The sequence below is a fragment of the Saimiri boliviensis genome, chromosome 4 (assembly GCF_048565385.1).
Source record: "Saimiri boliviensis isolate mSaiBol1 chromosome 4, mSaiBol1.pri, whole genome shotgun sequence".
In the NCBI taxonomy this organism is placed as follows: Eukaryota; Metazoa; Chordata; class Mammalia; order Primates; family Cebidae; genus Saimiri; species Saimiri boliviensis.
The window spans coordinates 134,096,429-134,116,587 of NC_133452.1; the positions used below are offsets into that span (position 1 = coordinate 134,096,429).

A 20,159-nucleotide genomic window follows, 5' to 3' on the forward strand; every position below is an offset into this window, starting at 1 on the left:
AGTAAACTGCCTTGCTGAGAGGATTTATCTTCAAGTGCTATTTCTTTTGTGGCATTGAAATTTTTACTTAGAACAAAGACCACAGAGGTTAAAGCACAGGGGCTGAGGGAAAAGTGTCATGAGGGAGATCAGAGGGCTAAGAGGGGCTGTTATGTCATGAGTCCCAGGCCAGGCCCAGAATGGCCTGTGAATGGGTTAACGAGCACTTTTTTGTTTGTTTGTTTGTTTGTTTTTTGAGACAGAAATTCGCTCTTGTTGCCCAGGCTAGAGTGCAATGGTACAATCTTGGTTCACTGCAACCTCCGCCTCCTGGGTTCAAGCGATTCAAAGGAGCATCTTAAGCACACTTTGTTCCTACAATACCAACTAAAAAAGCAGGTATCAAGAGCGTCTAGGCAGGATGTGCTGAGACCACCTCCAGAGCACAGGCCTGCCAGAGTTGTGCTAAGCAGGTGAGGTCTACATCCCTCCCAGCTCGGAGGAGCAGCGTGAGTTATACTGCCAAAGGGAAAAAAGACAAAATGTGGGGCAGGGTAGAAGAGAAGGACGTTACATGTGGGCGTGGCTTCTAAATGTCCCACCTACTCCACCACACTCCTCGTAAACGCAGTGCAAATTTCCCCACTCCCAGCGTAGGTGGGGTGAAGATGCGGCAGGTTTTAGGGTCTAGGACCCTGAGCTCTTCCATTCATGAATACCCAGTGTGGCCCATCCTCTCACCACCGACTAGGTGGGTGGCCAGTGTCCCAGCTACATCTCCGCCCTTAGGAGCAGGGCACTGGCTGACCCAGAGGACCTGCGCCGCCTCTTCCAGCCTGCTCCCAGCCCAGTGCACGCGTCGATCGCCGCGGCCGCCCAGTTGGCTCAGAAAGACGGAGATCTTCACGCGGCGGGGCCTGGGACACGGCAGCGGCAGCACAGGACATGGCCCCGCGACTGGACGCGCCGGCTGCAGGCAGAGCAGGACGCGCGCAGGCTGGGCACCCGCGTTCGCTCCAGCGGCGTCAGCTTCCAGGGCCGTAAGGGCACGCCCGAGCCTTCTGGAAACCTCCCCACCAAGGACCCTGGGAAGCCGAGTCTCGGCCCGCTTTGCAGTCTCTGGTTTCTCGATTCAGCGTCGAGGAGCGGAAACAACCTCCCTGAACTGGGCCCAGACCCTTCAGCTTCTGGAACCTCAGTTTTACCTTCCGTCGAATGGCGACAATGGCTGTCTGGTTGAACGTTATTTTACGTAGGAAGTAATAATTTTCGTAAATAGGTCTCTGCTATTTGCTTGCTGAAATCCTGCTTTGTTCTGGAAACAAAATTAGGTCATGTTAGGGGCAGGGACTCAGTATTTACTGTTGAGCCCCTGGCGAGCGCCACCTTCGCCTCAAAGCGCCCTCGGACCCTGATCAAGCGGAAGGCCAGAGGTGGGCAGTGAGGGGTCTCGAGAGGTGGAAAGGGGATTATTGCACCCCCAGAGTCCTACGTAGGGGCCTCACAAGCCTTAGGATTTGCTCCCTTAAACCGTGTAACAGGCCACCTGGATTACGCGCCAAACTCAGCCTGCGGCTCTTGGCGCAGCCTCGGTCCCGCCTGATTTCAGTTTTCGTTTCTCTGCCGGTGATGCGGAGCTCCACTGGTAGAGAAAGGAAAACTGAAATCAGGCGGCTGGGGATTTGCCCGGTGATCAGTGACGTAAAAGAGACTAAGGTTCCTATTGGAAGGCGGAGTTCAGCAGGAGCCAATCCCGGGGCTGGTCTGGGAGAAATCTCGGCGAAGGGCCCCGAATAGCCGGGAGATTACGGGGCCGGGACGAGCTGTCGCGCTGGTTGCTCGTGGAGAAGCGGGACCCGGAACAGACCGGCGCGAGAGAGGAGGGTCCCCGGCAGGGGTTCGCCGCCCGGAGCTCGGGACCGGTGAGTAGGGGGTGTCGGATGAGAGATAAGCGAAGCAACAGTGTCGCACGCGCCCCGGGTTTGGGGCGACCCAACGCGGCCGCCGGGCCCGGGTTCAGAACGGGGCCGGGCCCCCGGGCGGGCTCAGGAGGGGGTCAAGTTCGCTGCGTCCTCCCCGCCAGCCTCGTCCCTCCTGCTTGCTTGTCCTTCCATTCCTCTTCCTCTTGGGTCCTCGCTTTCTGGTGTCCTCCTCAGACTCCGATCCATTACAGTCTGCGGAACCAGAAGTAAGCGGGGCCTGGTTGACCGTCCGTTTGCTTGGAGCCTGGTAGATAGGCGGCTAATCCAGCTCCCTGACCAAAGTGTCATGCTTGCTCTCTTTTTCTGTTTCTTTTCTTTTTTTTTTTTTTTTTTTTTTTGGTCGAAGTAAACTGGTTTAGCCACAAATACTAGGAGCTGTGCTTTCACTCCCTCCAGCCCATTAACATTTTTCTTACTGATTTTCTCCCTATTTGGCCTTAGAAAAAAAGTGTAAATTAACTTTGTGGAGTAAATGGGAGGGAAACACTTCCAAATCTCCGGTAGGATTTCAAATTTTGACACTACGATTTGTGTGTGCTTCAAAAGAGGGGAGAATGACGTTCATTTATGCATGCCTTAACCTCCTGTTTAACTGTTAGCTGAAATCATAATGCTTAACATGTTTTTCCCCTAAGTTCAAAAAAATCACCTTAAAAAATAGGCTTTTTTATGTTTCAAAAATTGCAATTTTATTTTTAAGTAGACTTTATTTCTTACAACACTTTTAGATTTACAGAAAAATTGGGAAGATAGTACAGAGTTCCCACATGCTCCAAACCGGTTCCCCTGTTATTTACATCTTACCTCTGTGTGGTACATTTGTTGCAATTAATGAACCAATATCAATACATTATTATTGACCAAAGTCCATAGTGTGCTCAGAGTTCCTTAGTTTTTACCTCAGTCCTTTTTCTATTTCATGATTCCATGCAGGTTACCACATTACATTTAGTTGTCACGTCTCCTTATGCTCCTCTTGGCTGTGGCAGTTTCTCAGACCTGTTTAGATGACCTTGACAGAATTGAAGAATACTGGTCGTATATAATGTAGGATGCCCCTCTATTGGAATTTGATGTTTTTCTCCTTAGACTAGGCTTATGAGTAACTGGGAGGAAGAACACAGAGGTAGATTACCATTTTCATCCCATTGTGTCAAGGGCATGTACTATCAACATGATTTATGACTTAATATCGATCTTGGCTGAGTGTTTTTCAGGTTTCTCCACTGTACAGTTACTCTGTTTTCCACTCTTTGCATGTATTGTCCTCTTGAAGGAAGTCACTAAGTGCAGCCCATACCTTAAAGGCAAGTATCTACACGTATGTATATTTGAGATGGAGTCTCGCCCTGTCACCTGGGCTAGAGTGCAGTGGTGCAATCTCAGCTCACTGCAACCTTCGCCTCCCGGGTTCAAGTGATTCTCTTGCCTTAGCCTCCCGTGTAGCTGGAATTATAGGTGCCCGCCACCACGCCTGGCTAATTTTTTGTATTTTTAGTAGAGACGAAGTTTCACTATGTTGGCCAGGCTGGTCTCAAACGCCTGACCTCATGATCCACTCGCCTCAGCCTCCCAAAGCATTGGGATTACAGGTGTGAGCCACCATACCCAGCCCCTACAGATATTATTTGCAGTTATTCTGCATGGAAGATTGTTTCTCTCTTCTCCCCCATTTATTAATTTATTAAATCATTAATTTCAGTGTAGACTCAGAGACATTTATTTTATGCTTTGGTTTATAATTCAGTACTACTTTATTTTGTTGCTCAGATTATTGCAGCTTTGGCTGTTGGGAGCTGTTTCACACTGGCTCCTGTGCTCCTTCCCAGCATGTATTTTTATAGAGCTTTTTGCTAATGAGACACTTATACTTAATGTGACCTTGCTTGAACCTCAAGTAGCCTGGTAAACTTGGCAAAATGTTTTCCCCTTGTTAAGAGGTAAGGAGACTGAAGGCCCAAGGCAGTGGATGACTTCTTAGATCCCACTTCCTGCAAGGGACAAACAAGTTGGACTCAGATTGGCTGTGACCACCACAGAGGACACTGCAAATCTCAGAAGAGAGCCCGTGGTCTGAATTGAGGCTTCTTGGTGTGACTTCAGACTTGGATCACCCCAGGATCTGAATAGAAAAGACACAGAGAATGGGAAGTTGGTTTTAGAAGACAAAAGCGTAATTTGGCTGGTGTTGGGATGAATTAGATTTTTGCCAACTTGATAGAAATGGAATTTTGTCCTTCCCCCCAAAATTGTGTGCATGCAGAGGTAGACCAGAAGAGATCTAGGTAATGTGTGTGGCCAAGAGTGTCTAATCTAAGGAGAACCCTGGGAGCCTGCCGCCGAAGCAGAATTTTAATGTGGGAAAGTGGGGTGTGTGGTGAAAGGGAGGAGAATGGAGATGCCAAGGCTCTGGAATTAGAGGAGCATATTAATTTCACAAACATTTGCAGACCCTCTACTTTGTACCGGATATTGGAGATAAAAACATCAGTGAGGCATGACCCTTGGGTTTCCATTCTGGCTGGGAGAGAAGACAGATAAAAATATCAATTATAGCCACTTATTTATGGCTTCATTTTCCATGGTTTCAGTCAGCCTCAGTCCAAAGAGAGTAAACAGCAAATTTCAGAAGTAAACAATGCATAAGTTCTAGATGTGCATTGTTCTGAGTAGCATGATGAAATCTCTTGCCATCCCACTGTTCCTGCATCACAAGAAGGGAGAGTACAGTACAAGATACTTCAAAAGAGAGACCACAGGCATGTAACTTTTATTACGGTATAGTGTTAAAATTCTCTTCTGTTATTATTGCTAATCTTTCTGTGCCTGCTTTATAAAGTTTATTATAAGTGTGTATGTGTAGGAGAAAGAAACATAGGTTTCAGACACCACTGGGAGTCTTAGAATGCATCTCCTGAGGATTGTGGGGACTCCTGTATGAATGTATTTTCAGCGGATGGGGGGTGCTACTGTATGAAGCAGTGTGATAGTGTTATCATAGAAATACAGTGTATGCAAAGCTTTAGGAGCTCTCCAGAGGAGGGATACATTCAACTTAGCGATGGGATGGGCACAAGAAAGACTTCACAGATAAGGGGACAAATTGTATTCAAGCCTTCAAGGACGAGCTGGACTGGAGAGAAGAGCTCGTACAAGGGCATGGGTGGAGAGTGGAGTGTGAAGAAGGGGCTGTCTCCCTGGTTCAATGTATCTAATGGCCAGAGAATTAGGTAGGACGAGGCTACCATTTGGGGCTGGATGGGTAAGTTGGGGCTAACCGGATGGGGGGCAGAGGAGGTTGCCTGTGCAGTTTTGACCTTAGCTAGTAGGAATTTTTTTGGTTTATTTGTTTGTTTGTTTGTTTTTTTTGAGACAGAGTTTCGCTCTTGTTACCCAGGCTGGAGTGCAGTGGCACGATCTTGGCTCACCGCAACCTCCGCCTCCTGGGTTCAGGCAGTTCTCCTGCCTCAGCCTCCTGAGTAGCTGGGATTACAGGCATGCGCCACCATGCCCTGCTAATTTTTTGTATTTTTAGTAGAGATGGGGTTTCACCATATTGACCAGGATGGTCTCGATCTCTTGATCTCGTGATCTACCTGCTTCAGCCTCCCAAAGTGCTGAGATTACAGGCGTGAGCCAGGTTTGTTTGTTTTATTTTAATTAATTAATTAATTATTATTATTATTTTAAGAGACAGGGTCTCCCTATGTTGCCCAGGCTGGTCTTGAACCCCTGGGTTCAAGGGATCCTCCTGCCTCAGCCTCCCAAAGTGCTCAGATTACAGACACCAAGCCCAACCTCAGCTAGAAGATTTGAAGCAGGAGAATAACAGGATGAGATCCTGTGTGGTAGAAGGATGATTCTGGGAACACTTTTTAGGAGATAATGCCACATCTCACCAAATCTAAGATGCTATTTATCTTAATCCATTTTCTGTTGCTGTAACAGAATACCACAGGCTGGTTAAATTGTAAACAACAGATGTTTATTCAGCTCACGGATCTGGAAGCCAATGGACTCTAGCAAGAATGGCATTAATCCATCATGAGAGTTCCACCCTCATGACCCAGTCACATCTTAAAGACCCCACTTCTTAATACCGTTACATTGGCAATTAAGTTTCCAACACGTGAACTTTTGGGGGACGTGTTCAAACCACAGCACCATCACTTCTTTTATGTGCCCTTATTTTATGCCCCACATCAAAAAAATATTTTGCCAGTTAAATTAAGACATGCCATTAATCACATTTCAGAGATGCTAAAGTGTGATGTCATAGGTGTCTCAAATTTGATGAAAAGCAGTAACTTCCTAGCTGATGGCTCAGATTCCTCCCTTTCCCTGGATTAATGGTTAGAATATCTCCATCTCACCACCTCATAGGTGGTAAGTTACCAAGGGGAAGAAGAACCGAAGCTGGGTGGGCCCTTCCCCTTCTTTCCCCAAAGATAAACATTTGCGACATTTATTAGTTGGGTCAAGGAGCACAATATCTGGTCTGCTGCTATAGGATTCCTTGGCCTGTTACTGGGTCTCTCTCATGCTGTTTCCTTTTGGAGAGTTAAACACACACACACACTCATACACACACACTATATGCCATCCTCCAGAGTGGCAAAAATTAAAGCTGATAATACCAGGTGTTGGTGAGGCTGTGGGGCAGCATGAGTGCTCATAGCCTGCTGGGCAGACTGCACAACAGTATAGTCACTTTGGAAACAGTTTGGCCTGATTAGTCAAATTGAGGATTCATCTTGCCTGTGTGTGCTAGGACGTGTGTGCAGAAATATTCATGGAAGTAGTGTTTGTAATTGTCTCAAACTGGAAACAACTTATATGGCTATCAGTAGACTGCATTAAAAATTGTAATCAGAGCAGCAATTAAATAAAATCAGCTTATAATAATATGAATGAGCCTTAAAACATGATCAGTTCCCTCCCCACCCCCACCACTGGAAAAATACATGCCAAAAAAAAAAAAAAAAAGGGAAAAAAAATCCATTTGAGGCTCAAAACTTGAGAAAATAAACTCTGTTGTTTCTGGGGTGTATACCTAGGTCTAAAACTAAAGAAAAGGGAAGGAGTGATTCTTACTATTATAACTTCCTCCAGAACAGCCATTTTCTCAGACATAGCTTTTTCTTCTGGTTTCTGTAAGTTCCTGGAGCGAAACCTTGGAAACAATGACTTGATGGGGACGTGCAGCCCACTGTTCTTGCTGCTACAGGGAATATGAAGAAATTGCTTCTCTCTCTACTAATTTACTACCATCTTGCTGGAGCGAAAGGGCAGGTGGCTAAGATTGTTTGCATTCCTTCAGCAGACATGTAGGAAGTGTCTTCTTTGTGTCAGATACTCTGCTTGTGCTTTGTTTTCTCAGCCAATTTTTGTCTACTTTGTGCCAAGTACTATGTAGATTCTGGGGATAAGACAGACACAATCTCCTTGTTCGGTGGGAAAAGCTGGTGTTAAGTGAGTAATTATGCTAATAAGTCAGGACTTAAAATTACAGAGAAATACAGGGTGCAGCATGGGGTGCTTTCGGGCTGTATAACTAGACTACTCTTGGACCCATTCTGACAGGTCAGGAAATAATTGCTAGAGGAGGTGGCTTTCAGCTGAGACTTCAAGCTAGAAAAGGAATTTGCCAAGTGGAAAAGGGATGGTGTTCTAGACAGAGGGAACAAAATTTTCTTTTCTTTTTTTGAGACGGAGTCTTGCTCTGTCGCCAGGAATGGAGTGCAGTGGTGTGATCTCAGCTCACTGCAACCTCTGCCTCCTGGGTTTAAGCGATTCTCCTATTTTAGCCTCCCGAGTAGCTGGGACTACAGGCATGTACCACCAAGCCCAGCTAATTTTTATATTTTTAGTAGAGACAAGGTTTCACCATGTTGGCTAGGATGGTCTTGATTTCTTGACCTTGTGATCCGCCCACCTCGCCCTGCCAAAGCTCTGGGATAAAAAGGCATGAGCCACTGCGCTGGGCCTGGGAATAACATTTTCAACAGGATTAGGAAAATGCATGGCACTTTGAGTCTTGGAGAGCTGTTTGGTTTGGCTGTGGATTTGAGTTTGAGGTGGGGAGTGGCAGGAAATGAGCCTGAAGACAGGGGCTGGGCCATGATTATCTAAGATCCAGTGAGGATCTCCTGGGACAGCCTCCTCACAGAAGAAAGGAAGGGCAGGAGTTTTGACTTTATTCCTGGGGCACCAGAAAGCCATTGAGGGGTTTAACCAGGTTGATCATCCGGGCAGATTGGCAGTTTAACAGGTGACCATGACCAGGTGTGCTTGAGGAACAAAAGGAAGGCCAGACTGGCTGCAGCAGTGAGGCAGCAAGGGAGAGAGAGAAGGTTTATGTAAATCAGGAAGTCCTGAGGGTTTGATGATCCCACAGTTGGATCTGATTTCAGCTTCGGCAGGATTCCTCAGTTAGGTCACTGGATTAAGTTCTGGTAAGGCAGGGAGTTTGCCATTTTTATTCTCTGCCATAACCTCAGTGCCTGACACATAGTAGGCACCTAATAAACATCTGCTAGCTATTGAATAAATTTTAACACCCTGCTGCTTAAACAACCTCAATGGCTGCCAAGGGCTGTTAGGATAAAGTCCAAAATTCTTAACCTGGGTCACAGAGTCTTGCATAATCTGTTCCCTCCTGTTTCTCCACCCTCCCTCTGCTCACCCCACTGCACTCCACCTGTGGCCAATTGTCAGCTCCTCAAACTCAAAGCTACCCTTTATCTGGCAGCTGGTTTCCTCTGCCTGTGAGGCTCACCCTTTGCAGCACTCCCTATGGGTGGGGAGAGTTTATTTTCCAGGCACCAAAGTGCAGCATGTGGTGGAGTGGAAAAAGCCCAGAGCTGGGAGGTGCACCTCACCCCACTTTGTGCTAGCTCTGGCCTTGCTGCAAGGCAGCTCTGCCGCTGGGCAAATCAGTCCAAGGCTCTGGCACTCACTTTCCTCCTCTGTAAATAAGGGGGTTCTGGTGATTCATAGTCCTGGATAGACTTTAGAATCTCCTAGGAAGTTTTTTTTTTTTTTGAGACGGAATCTTATTCTGTCCCCCAGGCTGGAGTGCCGTGGCATGATCTCGGCTCACTGCGACCTCCATTGCCTGGGTTCAAGTGATTCTCCTGCCTCAGCCTCCCGAGTAGCTGGGATTACAGGCACGTGCCAACATGCCTGGTAATTTTTGTATTTTTAGTAGAGACAGGGTTTCACCATGTTGGTCAGGATGGTCTCGATTGCCTGATCTCATGATCTGCCTGCCTCGGCCTCCCAAAGTTCTGGGATTACAGGTGTGAGCCACTGTGCCCAGCCCGGAAGTTTGTTTTTTAATACCATACCAGAGTCTGGCCCACTTCTGGAGATTCTAATTCAGTTGGTCTGGGTATGTTTTGAAAACTCATCAGTTTGAAGACTACAAATCTGATATGTAGTCAGGGTTTGAACCATCCCATGAGATGATAAAGGATTTTATCAAAGCACCAAATGACACTTAGGAATATTTTAGATAAGAGAGAACTTGGTTCATGATTCAACGTCAAACAAATATTCAGGCACAAAAATGAAGAACTCCCAATTTTTCCCTATCAGTTAGCTGCAGGACAGGGGCCCTTGAAAGCCTTGTCTCATCCGATTCCCAGCTGGCCGCTACCTCCTGCCCCTCTTTGAGCCCTGTGGGGATTTCTAGCGTTCAGAGCCCTGGTGGTTTTTGTGGTGTGCACTGTGCTTCAGAACACCACTGATGCTCAGCTCCATGGGGAAAGTAAGCCAATTGTGACCACAGGAATGCATCATCCACAGTCACTGGGATCTCCCGGACAGCCTGGTATCCAGGCCTTTGGCATGACTAGTAGCAGTGCAGCCACTCCTCTAGTATGCACATCTGTATCACTTGCTTTTTGCCCTGAATTCTGGCCTCTCCAGTTTTTTAGAGGTGTCTCATGGAAGTTTACCTGAAGGAGAGTTGCTTATCTCAGATTAAAATATGGGGCTTAATCTGGGGCCTCAAGAGCCCTTAAATGGAGTACCCACAGGGAATGGAGCTCTAGGCTAAGTGCTTTGGGCTTACAGGTGCTTTCCTCTTGTTTGGAGGTCCAGACATATGCTTGAGAAGCAGCTTGAGATGCTCAAGAGAGGCCTGAACTGGTATGCTGGAGGCCATGGTGCAAACCCAGACCTTTCCATTCACTTTCCTGGGCCCCAGAGTCCACATCTGGGATTCATTGTCTACCAGGGCACCTCTGGGTGGCATCCAGGAGCCAGAGGCAGCAGGAGGCAGGCCAAAGTTTTACCCAGCTGGAGTGCAGTGGTGCAGTCATGGCTCTCTGCAGCCTCAACTTCCCAGGCTCAAGAGATGTTCCTGCCTCAGCTTACTAGGTAGCTGGAACTACAGGCATGCACCATCACACCAGCTAAGTCAGCAAATTTCTTTTTTTAGAGACAAGGTCTCACTATGTTACTCAGGCTGGTTTCAAACTCCTGAGCTCAGGCAATCCTCCTGCCTTAGCCTCCCAAAGTGCAGGAATTACAGGCACAAGTCCCCGTGCCCGGCCCTCAGTTAGTTTTTACAGCTCATAGTGATTATCTTGGAGCCAGTAATCATGCATGCATCCATATCTTGAAATTACGAGGCGTCACCTTGCCTCGTCTGTTGACATGTGCAGATTAGGTATTTATGAGATCCAGAGACTTATAGGGGAGGGTTGGATTGGGGAACAGCTTAGATAAAGGTGGGGGGTGTCTCCAGTTCTGTCTGTGAGGGTACCAGGACATTGCAGGGCTTGTTGTTTGTGGCGTCTTCCTGGTTCTATAGAATTGCAGCTAGCTTCTGGTTTATTTTTTAATTTTTTTTTATTTTTTGAGACAGAGTTTTGCCCTTATTGCCCAAGCTGCAGTACAATGGTGCAGTCTTGTACTGCAACCTCCACCTCATGGATTCAAGCCTGCCTCAGCCTCCCAAGTAGCTGGGCTTACAGGCATGTGCCACCATGCCCAGCTAATTTTGTATTTTTAGTAGACAATGGAGCTTCTCTATGTTGTTCAGGCTGGTCTCAAACTCCCGACCTCAGGTGATCCACCTGCCTTGGCCTCCCAAAGTGCTGGGATTACAGGTGTGAGCCACCACACTGGGCTGCTACTGGTTTACTGAAGAGACAGAAGAATGTCCCCTCACCCCCAGCAGGGATGTGTGACCTCTGGTGCAAGGCAGTTCATGAAGTGACTTCCTCATGAAGTGACTTCCTCCCTGAGGTGGGAGGATGGCTTCAGAATTCTCATCTGGGTAAAGGGGGTGGGGTTGGAGTGTGTTATCCAGTGTTTTTGGGTTTTTTTTTTTTTTTTTTTTTTTTTGGCTCTAATTTTGGTTTCTGTCTGCCCAGGAGCCAGGAATGGATAGGAGGGTAATGGTTTTACAACTCTTATTGTAGAAACCTGTTGTGATAATCACAGAGAATATGCTGAAGGCATAAAAGATAGGGTAGAACCATGGGGGTGGGGGGAGTGTGGCAAGTTGGGGAAGAGTTGTTTTTTTTTTTTAAAGAGAGGGTGAATTTTACATCGGACCTGACAGATTTGTATTTGGGGAAAGGGAGTGGTTATTCTGACCTGCTCATATCTCTCATACTCAACCCTATTTCTCCTAATTCTGAAATCTTGAGATCCCCAATCCCTAAAAAGGAAAAGTGCTATCTAACAGGGATGCTTTATTGCTCACCCCATATGTGAAAGTTTGTCATAGCTAAGGCTAGGGTGCTTTTGGTCCGTATCAGCAGAATATATGCCCCTTTTCTTTTGTCAGCATTACTCAGCTTACAAAGCCTTTCCATGTAGATGACCTCATCTGAGCTTCCTAACAAAGGAGCTGGTATTAGACCCCATTCTACAGTGTGCTTGGGTAGGGAAGAGAGTGTAGTGGATTGAGTGGAGGGCTTGGCACCAGGCACTGCTTCCTAGCCATGTGCTCTTGGACAAGTCACTTCACCCTGCTAAGCCTGTTTCCTCAGAAGGAGTCTGTATAACCAAGGGAAGGGATCGGTTATAAAAATGGTACTGTGTTTTGTTTATCTAGTTACGGCAGACCCTCAAAAACAAATGGTTCTATTCGATTAACCTTGTCTGCAGTTCCCCTGAATCCATTCACTGGTTTAACAGATGTGTATTGAGCACCATGATATCTGTATCAGTGATTTAACCATTTTTGATGGTTACTTTTAAGAATGTGGTAGAAGGCCAGGAGCAGTGGCTCATGCCTGTAATCCCAACACTTTGGGAGGCTGAGGCGGGTGGATCACAAGGTCAGGAGATTGAGACCATCCCGGCTAACACAGTGCAACCCTGTCTCTACTAAAAATACAAAAAATTAGCCGGTCGTGGTGGCACATGCTTGTAGTCGCAGCTACTAAGGAGGCACGGGCAGGAGAATCACTTGAACCCGAGAGGTGGAGATTGCAGTGAGCTGAGATCACGCCACTGCACTCTAGCCTGGGCGACAGAGCAAGACTCCATCTCAAAAAAAAAAACAAGAATGTGATAGAAAACTATAGCTCCCTCCCCAGAAAACTTTTATAGCTTTTTATTTTGCTTTGCTGAATCATTTCAAATTAGGTGGGAGACAAGCTGTAAACCCTACAGCATCCATTGCCTAGAAATACAGGTTTGGCCGGGCATGGTATCTCACGCCTGTAATCCCAGCACTATGGGAGGCCAAGGCAGGTGGATCACCTGAGATCAGGAGTTTGAGACCAGCCTGGCCAACCTGGTGAAACCCATCTCTACTAAAAATACAAAAAATTAGCCAGATATGTTGGCGGGTGCCTGTAATCCCAGCTACTAGGGAGGCTGAGGGAGGAGAATTGCTTGAACCTGGGAGGTGGAAGTTGCAGTGAGTCTAGTTTGTGCCACTGCACTCCAGCCTGGGCAACAAGAGGAAAACTCCATCTCAAAAACAAATAAATAAATGAATAAATAAATAAGTACATGCATTTATTTATTTATGTAACTTCAATAAATGCTATTTAGAAAATAATTTGGCTGGGCTTGGTGGCTCAAGCCTGTAATCCCAGCACTTTGGGAGGCTGAGGCGGGTGGATCACAAGGTCAAGAGATCGAGACCATCCTGGTCAACATGGTGAAACCCCGTCTCTACTAAAAATACAAAAAATTAGCTAGGCATGGTGGCACGTGCCTGTAATCCCAGCTACTCAGGAGGCTGAGGCAGGAGAATTGCCTGAACCCAGGGGGTGGAGGTTGCGGTGAGCCGAGATCACACCATTGCACTTCAGCCTGGGTAACAAGAGTGAAACTCCGTCTCAAAAAAAAAAAAGAAAAGAAAAGAAAAGAATTTTAAACAAGGTGCAGTCACTCATGCCTATAATCCCAGTACTTTGGAAGGCTGAGACGGAAGGATGGCTTGAGCCTAGGAGTTCAAGACCAGCCTGGGCAATATAGTGGGAACTCTTCTCTACAAAAACTTTTAAAAATCAGCCAAGTGCAGTAGCATGTGCCTGTTGTTGCAGCAACTCAGGAGGCTGAGGTGAGAGGATTTCTTGAGCTAGGGTGGTGTGAGTTGCAGTGAACCAAGATAGTTCCATTGGACTGTAGGGGACAAGAGTAAGACTCTGTCTCAAAAAAAAAGAAATAATTTTTTTTTTTTTTTTTTTTTTTTTTGAGACGGAGTTTCGCTCTTGTTACCCAGGCTGGAGTGCAATGGCGCGATCTCGGCTCACCGCAACCTCCGCCTCCTGGGTTCAGGCAATTCTCCTGCATCAGCTTCCTGAGTAGCTTGGATTACAGGCATATGCCACCATGCCCAGCTACTTTTTTTTTTTTTTGTATTTTTAGTAGAGACGGGGTTTCACCATGTTGACCAGGATGGTCTCGATCTCTTGACCTTGTGATCCACCCGCCTCGGCCTCCCAAAGTGCTGGGATTACAGGCTTGAGCCACCGCGCCCGGCCAGAAATAATTTTTTTATATGATCCAACACTCAGTCTATTTTCAAATTTCCCACAATAGTTCCAAGACTATTTTTATAGCCTATTAAAAAAAAAAGAAAGGAAAAACAAACGGGATCCAATCAAGGTTCACATACTGCATTTGGTTATTATTTTTCTTTAGTCTGTAAAAATCAAGAGCAGTTCTTTCAAAGTTTTTTTAATGACATTGACTTTTTTAAAGATTAGACCAGTTGCCATGTGAGGTGTCCGGCATTCTGGATTTTTCTAGTTGTTTCCTCATGGAAACTCCTCCGTTAGTACTTTTTCAGTTGTAACGTACTTGAGTATTCTTTTACCCTTCATATTTTCTACAAACTGGAAGTTACGTCTAAAGTCTTGACTAGCCTTTCATTCAAGTCAAACGTTTTTGGCACAAACTTCATGGGTAATGTGTGATTTATGTAGTGCCATGCCAGGAAGCACATGCCACCTCGCCCCCTCTGTGGATTAACACTGGATTTGATCACTTAGTTAAGGTGATCACAGGATCTCTTCCTTATCAGAAAAGGAAGCTTCTAGGCTACCTCCTCCTCCTCAGCACACTCCTCAAACTCCTCCTCCTCAGCTGTGGCATCTTGGCATTGCTGGTGTTCTGACATCAGGTCATTAAGGTTGCTCTTGGCGTCGGTGAACTCCATCTCATCCATGCCCTCGCCCGCGTACCAGTGCAGGAAGGCCTTGCGCCTGAACATAGCTGTAAACTGTTCGGAGACGCGTTTGAAGAGCTCTTGGATCGCTGTGTTGTTAGCAGTGAAGGTGGCCGACATTTTTAGCCCCCGGGGTGGGATGTCACAGACGGCTGTTTTCCTGTTGTTAGGGAGCCATTCAGCAAAGTAGCTGCTGTTCTTATTCTGAATGTTGAACATTTGCTCATCCACCTCCCTCATGGACATGCGACCTCTAAAAATGGCAGCCACGGTTAGGTAGCCATGTTGGGGGTCACAGGTGGCCATCATATTCTTAGCATCAAAGAGTTGCTGAGTGAGCTCAGTTATGCCAGGAAGTAATCCATTCGTCGGTACTTTGGCACCATGGGGACTATCTTGCCCCCAAAACCTTTCACCCAATAGTTTTAGCATCTATTGATGATCCTTGTGCTATTATGATGGCAGTCGCAAAATGATTTTCTAGTTATTTGCTGATGTTTGCTGTAATCTCTAGACAGTTTTATGTATCTAGTAGATACAATAATTTTTGACAGTTTCAGGAGGTTTAAAGACTATCGAATCCCAGCATGGAGGCTGGGTGATGAGGTATCCTATTTGGCATGGAAGAAGAGCTGTAGCTAAGCATTTCGTAGTCCTTTTATTCTTTTTATTTTGCAAGTAAATTGCAAAATAAGTTCCCAACTCCAAAGATAACACGGGCCATCCTTGAGCAAGAAAACAACCTCAGCTTTTAAACTTCCAGGCCATTTGGCAAAGAGGCATGATGAACGGCTTCACAGCCCACAGCCACACCCAGTACCATTTCCTTTTCCTATTTCCAAACACTGGCAGTATGTTACAACTGAAAAAGTGCTGGGCCAGGCTTATTTCCTCAACAGTAAAGCCAAGGAGTTGGACCAGGCAATTTCTAGCATTTCTCCCAGCATGACTAACATCTAGGAACTTGATATTACTTTCACTTGACAGTTAAATTACTTGATTCTTTCATTTGTGCTTCGAAAGTGCTTGATTTTCCCCTCATTTTGTCTCTTAAAGTCACACATAACTAGATCCAATTAGTGCTTCCAGTTGGAATTTATTATCAGCACTGTAACAGTCCTTTTACATCGTAAAACACTTTTTATATAGTACTTAACTAGACCCTCAATGAGTTACATTATATTACTGTTTTGTTTACTCTTGGGTCGTATAGACTGGGGGTTTTATCTCTATCCCATTCATGTCACTACTGACAGAGGCCACTGAACTCTGTTGCAATGGACTTTCACCATACATAATCATTGCTAGTATTGATTTGCCTGTAATTCAAGTTGCTTCATTCCAGCCTCGCAGTCACCTCTGTGCCCTGCTGGTTGTCTTTCCAGCACTACTCTAGTTGCCTTCCATGGATCTATGGGAGAGCAAGTCCTCCAGGCACTGCCCCGTGACGATGTTCTTTAACTCTGTAGCATGCGTGTCACCGTGACTGGTTCTGCTCACTTCTTCTCTTGCTGCCACTTTTGAATTTAACTCTTTGTGGTTTGAACACTTACTGGATTTGGGAACCAGGGGTTCTGAGTTCTCTGCTAGATTTCTATCTGTACTAGGCTTGTGCTTAGTACTTTTACCATAATTCTTTCACATGACCTGCTTAGAAACCCTTGAAAGTAAGTATCACTCCTATTTTACAGATGGATACACTGAGGCTCAGTACTTTTTTTTTCTTTGAGACGGAGTTTTGCTCTTGTTGCCCATTCTGGAGTACAATGGCATGATCTCAGCTTACTGCACCCTCCACCTCCCGGGTTCAAGCAATTCTCCTGCCTCAGCCTCTCGAGTAGCTGGGATTATAGGCATGTGCCTGGCTAATTTTTTGTATTTTTAGTAGAGACAGAGTTTCTCCATGTTGGTCAGCTGGTCTTGAACTCCCAACCTCAGGTGATCTGCCTGCCTCAGCCTCCCAAAGTGCTGGGATTACAGGCCTGAGCCACTGTACCCGGGCGAGGCTCAGTACTTAAGTGACTACTTTATTGTCAGGTAGAGTTAGGGGCAGGAGGCTGCTCTTGGGTTAGATGTGCTGAGGCTCATAACTTCAGACTGGAACTGGGACAGGACTACAAAGGTAAACAGAAGCAGAGTCCCTTCTGTGTGTCCACATTCCCTGTACACGCCAAGGCTTCACAGCACATAGCCACCACTGCCACCTGAGGGTTCCTCCCATGCTGGTTTCCTTCAGGAGCAAGCTAGATGGGGCAGTCACAGCCAAGAACAAGCCCATTGAGGCTAAGATGTGCTCCCCTGGAGGGCTGAGTTTAGAGTCTAGCCTTCTAGGGGAAGCAAATTAGACCCAAACTGTAGAACAGCCCAGGGAAACACTCATGAAGGGAAACACTGACACTCAGACTCCTGAATCTTCCTGATGCTTCTTAAATTTTGGTAAAGAACCTCAGTACCCTTAGTTTTTTTTTTTTTTTTTAATGTCTTTTGTTGTTTTGAGATGGGGTCTCTCATTCTGTTGCCCAGGCTGGAGTATAGTGGCGAAATCATAGCTCACGGTAGCTTCCACCTCCAGATTCAAGGAATCCTCCTGCTGTGGCCTTCTAGCTGGGACTATAGATATATTCTACCATACAGGGCTTTTTAAATTTTTACAACTTTTTTTAGTAGAGACAGGGTCTCACTATGTTGCTGAGGCTGGTTTCAAACTCCTGGGTTCAAGTGATCCTCCTGCCTTAGCCACCCAAAATGTTGGGTTAGGGTGAGCCATGGCATGCTGCCCTCTCGTAGTTCTTGAAACCTGAAAGCTTGAGGAACAAACGAAAGGGGTCTCTTGACTCTGTCAGGACCCCCATGGCTGGTCATGTGTCTTCTGCTTTGCATAATTGAGTGAGCAGGTGTCCACAAGCGAGGGAGAACTGTGTCCATGGTAGACATAGTAGATTTATATATGTATTGTTGAGTTTCCCAGCAAGTAGTAAGAGATTGTTCTGTTACAGTTGGTGCATTACAGTGATTTTCCAACAGATGGAAAGGGTGCTCAGGCTCCCCCAACAGCAAGGTATAGGCTAGTGGCAGCCCTGCTCTTCACTCTACCAAGTTAATCTTTCTGGGATTTCCATTTTCTTACCTGTACAATGAAGGAGTTGGGCTAGTTCTGTAAGGGCCCCTTCCCTTTGACATTGTGTGAGCCCTGTAGGAGCTGGTGGTGTCGGGAGATTGACTGAGTGCTGTGCCTGGCAGCTACAAGGCTGCCACCTCTGCTCCTGACTCTTATGTCTCATCTCCAGAGAGAAGAAGTCCCCAACAGTGAACGAAGACCTCTCTGAACTAAGGGTACCATGGCCACGTCAGCCCCACTACGGAGCCTGGAAGAGGAGGTGACCTGCTCCATCTGTCTCGATTACCTGCGGGACCCTGTGACCATTGACTGTGGCCACGTCTTCTGCCGCAGCTGCACCACAGATGTCCGCCCCATCTCAGGGAGCCGTCCCGTCTGCCCGCTCTGTAAGAAGCCTTTTAAGAAGGAGAATATTCGACCCGTGTGGCAGCTGGCCAGCCTGGTGGAGAACATCGAGCGGCTGAAGGTGGACAAGGGCAGGCAGCCGGGAGAGGTGACCCGGGAGCAGCAGGACGCGAAGCTGTGCGAGCGACACCGGGAGAAGCTGCACTACTACTGTGAGGACGATGGGAAGCTGCTGTGCGTGATGTGCCGGGAGTCCCGGGAGCACAGGCCCCACACGGCCGTCCTCATGGAGAAGGCTGCCCAGCCCCACAGGGTAAGCCCTCCTCACCCGCAAGGGTGCCTTGCCACCTTCTGTGGACGCTCCGCCTGCAGCCCTCAGAGGACTCAGCCTGAGTCTCCCCTTCTGCCCCAGCCCAGAGCATCCACCTGTTCCCACTGCTTGTTTCTCCACAGGAAAAAATCCTGAATCACCTGAGTACCCTAAGGAGAGACAGAGACAAAATTCAGGGCTTCCAGGCAAAGGGAGAAGGTGATATCCTGGCTGCGCTGGTAAGTGAGGCTGGTACAGGAAGCCCTGAAGTGTTGTGCCCGTGTAGGGCAGAGTGAGGCTGGGTGAGTAGGCGGCTGCTGGGAGGTGTTCTAGGTGCTGCTCACAGGGAGGATGGGCGTCGGGCTGGCAGTGGCAGACCTGGGTTTAGTCCAAGCTCTGTCTTTCTAGCTGTGTGGTCTTGGGCCTGTTTCTTATCTGAGAGACAAGTGGGTCACCTGGATGTCAGCCAGAGTCCCTTTCCTTTTCTGTGACTCTTACCTTGGTGGCAGGGCCCATGTCTAGTTGCAGCTTCTTTTCTGCCAGGGGACTGAAGAAAGGCATGGCTTCATTCTTCCTTTCAGAGAGAGAGAGAGAGAGAGAGAGAGAGAGAGAGAGAGAGAGAGAGAGAGAGAAACAGAGAGAGAGACAGACAGACAGAGAGACAGAAGCTTGCCTGAGAGTGGAGGGGGGACAAAGGGTTTAGAAGGAGGGAGTTGGCTCCAGGGTAAGAACTGAGAGGGAGGGGCTAGGGAACGGCTAAGGCAGGCCTGCCAGCTCTGATGGTACTGTATGTAGTGAGGCCCAGACCCAGGATCATGGTTGCCAGCCCAGTGGGACCTCCTCCATATCTGTGGGCTCTGCACCTGTGGGTTTACCCAACCATCGATCAGAAATATTCAGAAAAGAGAAAAAGCATCTCTACTGAACATAAACAGATTTTTTTTATCTTGTCATTATTCTCTAAACAATACAATGTAACAGCTATTTATATAGCATTTACGTTGTATTAGGCATTATAAGTAATCTAGAGATAATTTAAAGTATATGGTGGATTATATGTAAATATGATTCCATTTTATATAAGAAACTTGAGCATCCTTGGATTAGGGTGTCCTTGGGGAGGGGGATTGTGGAACCCATCACCCACTGACACCAAGGGACAACTGTAGTTAGGCAGCACATTATGTGCCTGATTGGAGATGGGGTTGCGGGGGGAAAACTGATAAAATGGTTCTGATTTTCTGGGGAAAATCTGGGAAAAATGTGTATGTTGGGGATGTGGGCAGTGGAGGAGTAGTGGGGTCAGGCCCAGGGAGAAGGAGAAAGTAAGCCAGAGACGGCTAAGTCCAACGACCCCTCCAGGCCCTCAGTGTGCACGGCTGCCCCCAGCCCAGCACCAGTCAACAGGGCCACTGAGGACTCCCCTGACCCCAGCTGGGGAGGAAATTTGGAGGCAGGAAAGGACATGGCCCCTAAGCACAGACGTCACACAGTTTTGCTGAGGAAACAGGATACAGTCTTATGTGGCAGAGGTGGGGTACACATAGATATTTTAGACCTAACAGTGGGGTGCTGAATAGAGGACTGAACAGGCTTAGATGACATTAATCAAGCAAAAGTTCCTGGAAGAGGTGACCGAGATTTTGTCCAGGAGAGAAAAGTGCGTTGGCTCATGAATGAGATCCACAGAGTTTCTCCAGGGACCCCAGAGCATACTGGTTTAGCTAAAACAGATCGTGGCTGACCAGTCAGGTGGAGACAGGGTTTTCATCACGT

The 20,159-nt window shown here is 47.1% G+C and overlaps 2 protein-coding genes across 2 annotated transcripts in view; one reads left to right on the top strand and one right to left on the bottom strand.

Moving 5' to 3' along the window:
• The first annotated feature begins 849 nt into the window (after nt 1–849).
• The window catches only part of TRIM26 (tripartite motif containing 26), a 30,927-nt gene continuing 11,617 nt past the window's right edge, over nt 850–20,159 (top strand). The window contains exons 1-3 of the mRNA XM_003944847.4: nt 850–1,901; nt 17,898–18,386; nt 18,527–18,622. Of these exons, the coding sequence (XP_003944896.2) occupies nt 17,949–18,386; nt 18,527–18,622 (534 nt within the window). The 5' untranslated portion in view covers nt 850–1,901; nt 17,898–17,948. The remainder of the gene's footprint in view (nt 1,902–17,897; nt 18,387–18,526; nt 18,623–20,159) is intronic.
• On the bottom strand, nt 14,479–15,042 carry LOC101053625 (tubulin beta chain-like). The gene has a single exon (XM_010332860.3). It carries the CDS (start codon nt 15,040–15,042, stop codon nt 14,479–14,481), a length of 564 nt encoding a protein of 187 aa, XP_010331162.3.

Bases quoted from the DNA above. Each gene is read 5' to 3' on its own strand.
- LOC101053625 (XM_010332860.3), bottom strand. From the start codon at position 15,042: ATGCTAAAACTATTGGGTGAAAGGTTTTGGGGGCAAGATAGTCCCCAT.